We start from the raw sequence: 12,604 nt of genomic DNA, 5'->3' as shown, positions 1-12,604 counted from the left end.
GAAGTTCACTTACCTTGATCTCGGTGAGGACAAGTTGGGTGTTAGATGTGTCTGCACTGGCTGCAAACAAAAAAACAATGTTGACAAGGACACAGAATACACAAAAACTATTTTTCTTCAATAAGCCATCACCAGTCTCGTAAAAAAGATAGACCTATTTGGGTTTTTTATGACAAATTTCTAAGAATGGTGTAAACATACCTCATTCAATACTTGCCAATACTGGCATATAAGTGCATATTCCAAGTAAGAAACATATACATGAGCAAAATCTCCTGTCTCCATCATCACCTGTACTTCTTGTATCATCACCTATCTGCCCCCCATCATCTCTCTTTACATCACCCATGTCTCCCCCTTGTGATGACCTAGGTCTCCCCTCAAAAACACCCGTCTCCCCCTTATGATCACCTGTGTCCCCTTATAATCACCCACGTCTCCCCTTATGATCACCCATGCCTCCCCTTATAAACACACATGTCTCCCCCTTATGATCACCCATGTCTCCCCCGTATGATCTACCAAGTCTCCCCTTATGATCACCAATGTCTCCCCCTTATGATCACCCATGTCTCCTCCTTAAGATAACCAATGTCTCCCCCTCATGATCACCAGTGTCTCCCCCTTATGATCACCCATGTCTCCACCTTATGATCACCAATGTCTCTCCCTCATGATCACCTGTGCCTCCCCCTTATGATCACCTATGTCTCCCCCTTATGATCACCAATGTCTCCCCTTCATGATCACCTGTGCCTCCCCCTTATGATCACCAATGTCTCCCCCTCATGATCACCAATGTCTCCCCTTATAAACACCCACGTCTCCCCTTATGATCACCAATGGCTCCCCCTTATGATCACCTGTGTCTCCCCTTATGATCACCTGTGTCTCTCCCTTGTGATCACCTGTGTCTCCCACTTATGATCACCTGTGTCCCCTTATGATCACCCGTGTCTCCCCCTTATGATCACCCGTGTCTCCCCCTTATGATCACCTGTGTCTCCCCTTATGATCACCTGTGTCTCCCCTTATAAACACCCATGTCTCCCCCTTATGATCACCTGTGTCTCCCCTTATGATCACCAATGTCTCCCCCTTATGATCACCAATGGCTCCCCCTTATGATCACCTGTGTCTCCCCTTATGATCACCTGTGTCTCTCCCTTGTGATCACCTGTGTCTCCCCTTATGATCACCTGTGTCTCCCCTTATGATCACCTGTGTCTCCCCTTATAAACACCCATGTCTCCCCCTTATGATCACCTGTGCAAACCCTTATGATCACCAATGTCTCCCCCTTATGATCACCAATGACTCCCCCTAATGATCACCTGTGTCTCCCCTTATGATCACCTGTGTCTCCTCCTTAACATCACCAATGTCTCCCCATTAAGATCACCTGTGTCTCCCCCTCATGATCAACCAAGTCTCCATCTTATGACCAACCATATCTCCCCTCATGATCAACCAAGTCTCCACCTTATGACCAACCATATCTCCCCTCATGATGAACCAAGTCTCCCCTTCATGATCAACCATATCTCCCTTCATGATCAACCATATCTCCCCTCATGATCAACTAAGTCTCCCCCTCATGATCAACCAAGTCTCCCCCTCATGATCAACCAAGTCTCCCCTTCATGATCAACCATATCTCCCCTCATGATCAACCATATCTCCCCTCATGATCAACCAAGTCTCCCCCTCATGATCAACCATATCTCTCCTCATGATCAACCATATCCCCCCTCATGATGAACCAAGTCTCCCCTCATGATCAACCAAGTCTCACCCTCATGATCATCCATATCTCCCTTCATGATCAACCAAGTCTCCCCCTCATGATCAACCATATCTCCCCTCATGATCAACCAAGTCTCCCCTCATGATCAACCAAGTCTCCCCTCATGATCAACCAAGTCTCACCCTCATGATCAACCATATCTCCCCTCATGATCAACCAAGTCTCACCCTCATGATCAACCATATTTCCCCTCATGATCAACCAAGTCTCCCCCTTCTGATTACACATGTTTTCCCACCATCACCCATGTCTCGCCACCATCACCCCTGCCTCCCCACCAGAACCTGTGTCTCCCCATCATCACCTGTCCCCCACCATCACATGTGTCTCCCAACCATCACCTGTGTCTCCCCCATCATCACCTGTCCCCAACCATCACATGTGTCTCCCAACCATCACCTGTGTCTCCCCCATCATCACCTGTCCCCCACCATCACGTGTCTCCCCACCATCACCTGTGTCTCCCCCACCATCACTTGTGTCTCCCCCATCATCACCTGTCCCCAACCATCACTTATGTCTCACCACCATCACCTGTCCCCCACCATCACTTATGTCTCACCACCATCACCCATGTCTCGCCACCACCACCTGTGTCTCCCCCATCATCACCTGTCCCCCACCATCACATGTGTCTCCCCCATCATCTCCTGTCCCCCACCATCACCCCTGTCTCCCCCATCATCACCTGTCCCCCACCATCACCTGTCCCCCACCATCACATGTGTCTCCCCCATCATCTCCTGTCCCCCACCATCACCCCTGTCTCGCCACCATCACCTGTGTCTCCCCACCATCACCTGTGTCTCCCCCATCATCACCTGTCCCCCACCAACACCTGTGTCTCCCCCATCATCACCTGTCCCCCACCAACACCTGTATCTCCCCCATCATCACCTGTCCCCCACAATCACCTATGTCTCACCACCATCACCCCTGTCTCCCCACCATCACATGTGTCTCTCCCATCATCACCTGTCCCCCACCATCACGTGTCTCCCCCATCATCTCCTGTCCCCCACCATCACCTGTTCCCCAACATCATTTTTTCCCGACCATCACCTCTCAGTCCCTCCTCCACCATCACCTGTCCCTCACATCACCTGTGTCTCCCCACCATCACCTGTCTCTCCCTCCATCATCACCTGTCTATCCCTTACTGTCTATCCATCTCTCCTCACACATCACCTGGCCCCTACCACCACCTGTCTCCGTCTGACCCCCACCACCACCTGCTTACTTCACCCTAAAAGTCTCTACTGGCTCTCCCCAGCTATCCATGCCTGCCTGTGTTTCACTACGGCACTAGCATGCCGACAGCACTGGTTGTTGTACAAGTGTCAGATTGATTCCGCCTTCCATGGCCGGCATGTCTGACTGTGGCTGCTGAACCACCTGCTCTCCTCTCCCTGGCCAGCTAGCATTGATCCACTCAGTTATTACATAAGTGTAAACATAGCAGCATCCTTACCCCCTTCCTCCCATAACACGCAAAGGATTGCAAGTGTACTGCCGTACAAGGACCATGCACTCTCACAAAATAATGTATCATTATACATGGCTATTTTCCAAAGTGTAATTTTTTCAATAAGTTGAGAAGATTTAAATTACCTTTTTTTCTTGCCGACATGACTGGTGTCTACGTTGTAGTGACGATAGAGCCAAGTTGGATAGGGTGATGATTTGTCAGCTGAAACATTGTGTCACATGGGTTAGTCCGGTGTGTGTGGGAGCAGGGTGGTATAAGCCACTCCGCACTGGGTGGAATGGGTGGCAGTAGACAGACAGCCAACTAGTAGACAACCTCCAAACACATAAATAATTCATCACATAGCATCATCATCTGACACTGACTGTGGGCCAGGCTTGCAATGCTGTCACACCACACATTAACATAATCACTTGGTGGGACTTGCTGCTTCCTTGGAGAAGCCAAGTGGGGGACAAGGATGGTTAAGGTGGGTGGGGGTCACTTCCACCACCCCACAGCTCACAGATATTGATCCACGCACTTTGGAGTCACAGAATCACCAGTAATTATGAAAATGACCATTGTCTGGCACTGAGCGATGTGATTGGCTGAAACCATGGGCAGGCAAGCAAGCAGACAGCATGCATCATGCTGAGCTCTACTTCAGGCAGTAATACAAGGGACAGTGATCCCCTAATGGACAGGTGACACCAGGTGTGCTGGCTGCTGGAGACAGAAAAGGGAACACCTGCTTTGCTTCACACAAAGGGAATTCGAGGAGCTGGGCAACTTCACAGTTATTCTCATTATTGATTAACATAATCTGCCTGCCTGATGGATCCCCGACCCGAGGCTTGCTCTTTCAACATGCTCAATGTACAGAAACAGTTAGCCGAGACTGAAACCCACACTGTTGTAGAGATCATTACAAGTTCTGCAGTGTTGTAGCGAGTCGCATGCACACTGTCACCATGGGCATGGTGGTTATAAGCACTTATAACAGTAACAATTATTCAGGGATAGACACGACCACTAGACTTTTAGTCTGAGACTAGTAATAATGTAGTCAGACTAGTTGTTTTATCCCAAAAGTTTGTTATTTTACATAAACACTAGTCCGCAACGAGCTGCGGACTAGTTGGATATTACCACTGGTGTCTCCCTTTTAAAAATTCTAAAATGACTATCTGAAACTTTCAACCATGTGTGACTGGTTATAAATTCTGAGCCTGCTGAATACTATCACATGTTTAAATCTCTCTCACTAACAGTCAGTACTCAAATATTTCTTGACTCTGGCTTCAGACCAACCAATGACTAGTGGGAGTTATGTCTAAACAAGTTTTCTGACCAAAAGTAAAATCTTCTAATTGAACATGCGTTCTAAACATGCTAAAAGTGGTTCCAAAAGAAAGGTTCCCCAGGCATGCTAGTAGTATTAAATGTTCTTAAACAGTTTTACCGATTGGAATATATAAAGTTCCTAATGACTTGAGATGTTTGATACTTTTCTTTCATCATCTTATGATCATGATTATGAACATGCTCACTTGCACACATCTTCTATCACCATGACTACCCAGCGTATCATATCTCCATTCTATTATGATTATATTATTTTGTTTGTTTGTTTAATGCAACACCAAGCAACATTCACACCATATGACGTTGGCTTGTACATGTTGTAAATAATCGAGTCTGGTCCAGACAACCCAGTGACTGACATCATGAGCATCAGTCCGCACATCTTGGATACAATGACATGCATCAACCAAGTCAGCAAGTCTGACCATGCGATCCCGTTAAGTCACCTCTTACGACAAACATAGTCATCTTTTACGGCAAGCATGGACTGATGAAGACCTATTCTAACCCTTGTGTTGACTCAGTTCTATTATGATAAATACACTCGACCATTTGGCCACCATAGCTATATTCATGAAGTGACTTCACCATTTCTCCCATCAGTAACTCTCCACAGAATGTCTGTGGCTGTAATTTGAGTGGATGGCGAGTTTGAGCATTGCCATCAAAATGAATTCAAAACAAAGCTATGGTGTATTTATCTTAACAGAAAGAAAAAAAATAATACAGTGGATAGCGGTCTCATGTCATGCATTACCTGGTTCAGATATATACATGTGTAAGACTGTTAATACATACACCATGTCCAATGAAGATCAAACTATAATTCTTTGGTACAAATAGTGCCACTGTTCTGTACCAGCCCATCTGGCTATTTAGTCAACAGTATCAAATCTAGGAAGACAGGCATTTAACAAAAGGTGCTTTCAGCTAGTCCGCATTGATATTTAAATATTTTCTGTATAAATACTGAGAAGGAAAATCCTTATAAACATGTAAAAATGTTGAACAAAATATGATGTCCTCAGAAGGAGAAAAATAAATGTTTCCTCCATCTGGCAACTGCGGCAGTGTTCAGCAGTTCAGAGAGATAACATAATGCATTTTTATAGAACTAAAATATTTTTAAGATATTGTGAAAAACAGATCAACATATGTGTTTTGTTTCATTAAAAACTAAACATATACCACATTGTATTACTTTTGAACAAAAAGGTTGATTAATGGCTGTAAATAGTTTTTTTCAACAAGAAAAATGTTTGTTGCAAGAATTTGCAAAAAATAAACGAGAAACCCAAATCATACCATAAGCATGATAAGTCCCACAATTCCAGTGTGATATCATTACCAAATACCAAATACTACAACCTCATACCAGATTAAATAACGTTAAATCACCTTGCCTCAAGTTGCCATAATGAAGAGCCCCAACATGTTCAGGGCATTTTCACAGTAATGATACCAATACCAGCTGATGACATCACTTTTGGTTTCGGAAGACACATGCCACTGACTGACAACAGAAAGTCCTACTCCTCCAGGTATCTCAACAAGCGTGGTAAGAATGTTGTATACACACTTAAAACAATGATAATGAGAAAGTTATAAGCAATTCTGGTTTGTCTAAAATATGACATCTTAAAAACTGAAAGTCCCATGTCAATAAAAACTAATACACTTCTGGTCGAAAACCTTGACCCTTAGTTTCAACTAATAACAAGCTTGATTATTTCTTGCTGAAAACATGGATGTAAGCTCCAGCAAACATGACAGAGGATCAGTTCAGTACACAATGAAATGGAACTAAAATCAATCTTATTAAAATCAGATCTTTTGCTCTGATATGGTACCACTCTAAGTGAAGACTTAACATGTCTAAGGACACCTCCACGGGAGGTCACATCAGGTGAACCATGAATAAACTTTGACCAACCAATCTGAAGCATGTCTGGTCACTGCATGGGTTCTTGAGCCAAAAAGATGTCACCACATAGACAGCTTTCAGAAAATTACACAGCTTATTTTTTGTGGCAAATTTCTGAATTGAGGTTATTCAGAAATTTGCCAAAAGAAAACCACCAAAGAACACAAACATACACTTGATTGTACACCCTTTTATGTGCAGATACCATGGCACTCGGAAACGACAGGATCCATAAGACATCCACAACAATATAATAGTGCAGGTTTTTTGGTATTCTTAACTTCCATTTCAAGATACAGAAAATCACATACCCTGCTTACCCATAACGATAATTTAGAAGCCTCAATGCTCATTGGCTGATTAGAAAGTCCACCGCACGCGACTTCCGAAGGACATGATGGTGAAGTCTTCTCACAGAGGCATTGCATCATCAATTGATGCATTAAGATTTGATTTTAATGAAATTGAACTGCCTTAATATTCTCCTTCCAGTGACCATGACCTTCAGAGAAGGTCATTCAAAACCTTACCACTTCAATGCCAGACCCTATGGATGAAATGTACCATATTATATCCTACTACAATGAACACTTGAGTTACCCATATTGTGAACATGATACATTTTTGAGGGTATGACCTGTAGTAAGTGAGTGAGTTGGGTTTAATGCCTCTTTCAACAGTATTTCAGTAATATCAGGGCATGTCAGCTTAATGTGGGTGGAAAGCCCTAAGTAATGCAGGTCTCAGACATTTACCACTTTGGTGAAACCCACGTGCACAGGTATGGTGCAGCCAGACCTAGAAACACAATTGGGGCAAACAGGATCCAGACCAACCATTGAATGACGGTGCAATGCCCACATATGACCTTGAACAAACTCGGTTGTCATCTTTGGTGGGAACAAGTCTGTGAAACGTCAACTAAATACTGCATCAGTACTTCCTGAGGAGATGATGTTTACAGTGCAAACGTGCATGTTGGGTGATTATGAGAAGATATACTGTAGTCCAAACACTAAATGGTCAAATCAAGGCAGAAATATATATTATTGCGAAAAACAGAACATATGTGTCAAGTCCACCTACTAACTAAACAAACACCAAATATCTTTGAGAATATTTTGTATCATTGAGCAGTGCACAATTCATTCATTTAGATATAATGAAAGGCATTGTACAGGATTGTTATACAGGCAGGTATTGCTACAGCCCTACCCTATACGGGTAGTTACCAGATTAAGGTACACAGTACAGATAAGGTACAAAAGTTGTGAGAATGATGACCCCTCAAAACCCGGTGAATTTCTAATACATCTACTATGAAATGAATCCTTTGATAGCTTTATTTGTTGCAGTGTCTACTGGTGCCTCATTTAATTGAGAAAAAAGAATTGTTTAAAAATCTTCACAGAACAGACTCCACAACAGCCTTAGACTGATATTGTACAAAGTTTCATGGAGAAGTAAATAACCATCTTCCTGAGGCAAGGGAGTTAACTGACTATAAAAGTCCACTTTCCACCCTTGCCGAACTAGACTGGAATTTCTGGGCTTGATCGTATCGCCACCAGTGGTTATTACGAGTTGTGTCCCTTCTATGCCTCTCCTACTGACCAATCAGATTCCACCTCTTCTATCACTTGCATTTGCTTCAAACAAAATGGCGGCACCCAGTCAAGATGATGTGATCAATAATCAAGATCTATATTGTGATATAACGGGTGTTACAATGCAAAGTGCATCAAACCACCCGATCACCTTGATTAAAACATGAAAAGATTTGGAAAATATCTACTGATGTCGAGTTGGCGGTGCACATCCTTTGCAAATCCTGCAATCGACTGAAATCTGCGTGACAGTTTACAAACCGGATATCGATTTCATTACACGATTTTGATTGGACTATACAGAGACTCATTAGTCTCAGTAGGATAAAGCCAACGGATAAAAACGATATCTGTTGGTGTCATATGAGGATAGAGATGCAAATATCAAAGGTCAAGTAGGGACTACTTTCAGTGTTTACAAACAAACATGGCGTCGCCCTTGTCATTCGGCGATCGAGTCAGAATTAACCATCGGGAACCTGGATAAACTAAAGGGATAATTGCTATCATTATCAAAAGAACAGTCTAATATACTGAAAATCAGTGTCTAACTGTGATGTAGGTAAGACATTTTATATCTTTGGGCAACTTTGGAGATATAAATTTCGAAACAATTTTGAGAGGGCACTAGGCTTAGCTAAACTGGATCCAATGGTCCAATCCACTATGATCCCAATAATGTCTCTCTATTTTGGGTGTCCAAACTTATAAGACAAACTATCAGAGTTGGTCTGCCCAATTCATGTCGCTGTGCACATTTTGGTTTTGTTGCAATTATTAGATTTTGAGTTAGTGAGCAATTCATCGGTCTCAAATGGAATCAAACGGACTGTAGTCAATGAGAGAGTATGGTTCCATGCCACTTCTAGCAACAATCCAGTAATGTTACTGAAGGTGACATCAGAATTTGACTTCCCACATACAATGTTATAATGTTGAAAGTCAAACCCAGTCTTTTAGGTTGAGAACCAACACTAAACCACATGGCCACCAACAACTCCTTTCTCAGCATTCATTATGTGTGTATAACACAGGTCAGACTGTAGGCCTATGCTAACTATTGCATTCACCACTTTCCAATTACCATATAGTTCTAGTCCTGAAATTAAAAAACCGCCTACGAACCTGAGGAATACAGTAGATTCTACATGCATACATGTAGGTGGCAACAGTCTAATTTCTACAGGTCCACCGGACTCCATTCTACCCTAAATTGTGGAAAAACACAATGTCCTCCGAGTTGTGCCAATGTTGTGATCACGTGACATTCCGCGTTATAGCACGAGCTGTCTACTGTAAACATTGGGGACTGAAAGCGACAAGCGTCACAGTCGCAGCAACATTCCACACCACTTTTCAGCGCTCACCTGGGAATATAGTTTTGTGTCTGTAACTCTACATACTTTGTAAGGAAGCCGTTGATAATTATATTTGTTGGCGCACATTGATTCGCGGTATTTATCAACTTGATCTGCCAACATGGGCAACAAGCTCGATGATCAACTTTTACAGTGAGCTCCGCGTGTATACATCATGTTCAAATTGCTGCAATAAATCCGAATGAGATATATTAGTGTTAACATATCGCCATACCTCATGAAAAGCTTGTTGTGCAAAGATCCATATCCACTAGATATCAGTGCGTAAATGTGCCGTTCGAAGTCGGGCATTTCAGCCCGCGCTGTAAAGTTTCAACAAAGCTGCGGCAAGCCCACATCCCATAATATCAACACAAGTGCGCATGCTCACTGAGTAAGTTGCGTGGCTGGAAGTTCGAATGAATGGCGGCTGATTGTTAGCGCGTGTCAGTCGCCAGCTGTCGCGTGCCGGATCGATAACGGGGACATATGTGGCGTGCTTTGTCTTGTCAGGGTACCGACTTCATGGAGAGGGAGGCTGACGGATACTTCCCAATAACTGTTACTCGACCTAATGAGGGGGAGATCGCACCTGAAACTAGTTGCAACATTGTTGAACTTACAATCTTCAACACAATCACGACAGTCACACATTTAGCAAACATGTGCCTGCAATGCGCACCTGTTGTATTGTACACATATTGGAAACCGAGTCTTTGTTAATTGACCGACACTTGTGTATATTTCACTGTTATGCGGTTTCGAAATGTGGTACGGTAATAAATATTCTGATTTCAATAGTTTTCGATTGAGTGAAAATGATCAATAATTGTGACAAATAATAATTATCCTTTCGTGTTTCACGGTAACTCCTTGTAACACGCTATTATGTTACCCGACAGTGAAAAGTTAGCCCTCTCTGGGGCGATGTCGGAGTTTCGACAAATGACATATGTTGCTTTGTCTTCAATAGCTGTTGATTTCAGTGCCACAAAGGGGTCCAGATAAGATTCACTTAGTCTATATAATGATGCAAATACACTCTGGTTCCCTTAGCAGAATCTATATCTATATCCCTGATGCTAAAGTTTGTTTGTTTGTTTGTTTTGATGGTTAACGCCGCACACGACAATATTCCAGCTATGTGACGGCGGTCCTTTAATAATAGAGTCCGGACCAGATCGACAACCCAGTGATTGACATCATGAGCATCGATCCGCAATTGGGACACGATTACACGTATCAACCAATTCCGCGAGCCTGACCACGCGATCCCGTTAGACACCTCTTACGACAAGCATAGTCGCCTTTTACGGCAAGCATGGGCTGATGAAGACCTATTCTAACCCGGATGTTGACTCAGTTCTATTATGATAAATACCCTGGACCCATTGGCCACCATAGCTATATTCAGGAAGTGACTTCACCATTTCTCTCATCAGTAGCTCTCCACAGAATGTCTGTGGCTGTAATTTGAGTGGAATTACAAGTTTGACCATCTGGAACACGAATTCTGAAATAATTCTGTAAAACACTATTCACCCACTTTCAGTTAATATACGTATACTAAAGGTACCATATGTTTGCCGACCGCCTTCTGGTCAAGAGGTCTGCCCGGAAGGTCAGTGGTTCGACCCCCGGCCAAGTCATGCCCAAAGGCGTTAAAAGATGGTACTTGTTACCCTGCCTGTATACGTAAGTTGACTGTGCCGGAGTGAGGTAAAACTGTGGCACGGTATCTCAGTGGTCTAGCACTATAAAACCGGCATTATATATATATATACATAGATATATCTCCGCTCGTCTCTTCGTGGACAGGTGGCACGGATAGCCTAGTCGTCTAAAGCTCTGTGCTGACTTGCGTCCCACGGCATGCCAGAAACTTATGATCGTGGGTTCGAACCCCAGATTCTTCTTGACTTTTCTTTTTGGCTAGTCCGCACCATACGCGCTCACGGAGTAGTAAACATCTAGGACCTGCAGCGTTTTGGTCTTGGCTTCCACCAGCTGACACGCAATGATATAACTGTTATACAGTTCGAAGCGGCGAAAACAAAACACTTCATTGCCAGTATAGTCATAATAAGTGAGAAGAAAGACCTCTGAAATTGCTTTTAGACAGAAACGATCGGACACATACCGAAACAATATTCATAAACATGATGAGTTTGAACATCGTATCGTTTGTTTGTTTGTTGTTTAACGCCGCACTCAGCAACATTCAGGCTGTATGACGGCGGTCTGTAAATAATCGCGTCTGGATCAGACAATCCAGTGATTGATATCATGAGCATCGATCCACGCAATTGGGATACGGTGACATGCATCAACCAAGTCAGCGAGCCTGACAGACTTATTCTACGCGGATCTTCACAGGTCCCACGCAATTGGGATACGGTGACATATACCAACTAGGTAAGCGATCCTGACCAACCGATCCCGTTTATCGCCTTTTACGGCCAGCATGGGTTGCTGAAGACCTATACTACTCCAGATCTTCACGAGTCGAATGAACGGACGATGTCCTCATGAAACTCAAACAGTCGCTCCGTCCCCCGGGCGAATGGTTCCACGACTGGCCTCAACACTTCGTCAAGGTAACGGATACCAGTCACCCTACCCTCGAGGCGAATGAGGCCAGACCTGTTGTTAAACGTGATTCCACCCTACACCATCACGCATCCCCAAACATGACTGTCGTGATGTTTGCTGGTGCATGGCATATGTAACGTTCATGGACCATCCACCAAATGCGACCCCGGGCATCTGAAAGCTCAAGAAGGTACCTGGACTCATCGCTGAACATGGTATATGACATCACTGGCGCAGATCTCTGACGCCATATCCACTCTAAACGTTAACGTCAGTATATGCATTGGTCATTCTGATGCCTGACCCGTGAAGATCCAGGTTAGAATAGGTCTTCAGCAACCCATGCTTGCTGTAAAAGGCGACTATGCTTGGCGTAAGAGGCGACTAACGGGATCGGGTGGTTAGTCTCGCTGACTTGGTTGATGCATGTCATCGATCCCAATTACGTGGATTGATGCTCATGATATTAACCACTGGATT

At 43.8% G+C, this 12,604-nt stretch overlaps 1 protein-coding gene across 6 annotated transcripts in view; it reads right to left on the bottom strand.

Moving 5' to 3' along the window:
- LOC139478166 (myelin transcription factor 1-like) overlaps nt 1-9,881 on the bottom strand; it is a 36,952-nt gene extending 27,071 nt beyond the window's left edge. For 3 of the 6 annotated variants that reach the window (XM_071260510.1, XM_071260514.1, XM_071260513.1), the window contains exons 1-3: nt 9,768-9,881; nt 3,419-3,497; nt 14-60 (exon numbers count right to left, since the gene is read on the bottom strand). In XM_071260510.1, coding sequence (XP_071116611.1) covers nt 14-60; nt 3,419-3,437 — 66 coding nt within the window. In that variant the 5' untranslated portion in view covers nt 3,438-3,497; nt 9,768-9,881. Of the gene's footprint in view, nt 1-13; nt 61-3,418; nt 3,826-9,299; nt 9,410-9,767 lie in introns of those variants that run through there. The other 3 variants (XM_071260512.1, XM_071260511.1, XM_071260515.1) reach the window with 3 other exon arrangements.
- Between the last annotated feature and the right edge of the window lie 2,723 nt (nt 9,882-12,604).

This window comes from Haliotis cracherodii, unplaced genomic scaffold (assembly GCF_022045235.1).
Source record: "Haliotis cracherodii isolate W230 unplaced genomic scaffold, xgHalCrac1.p SCAF_4, whole genome shotgun sequence".
Lineage (NCBI taxonomy): Eukaryota > Metazoa > Mollusca > Gastropoda > Lepetellida > Haliotidae > Haliotis > Haliotis cracherodii.
This window is presented reverse-complemented; position numbering and strand designations above follow the sequence as displayed.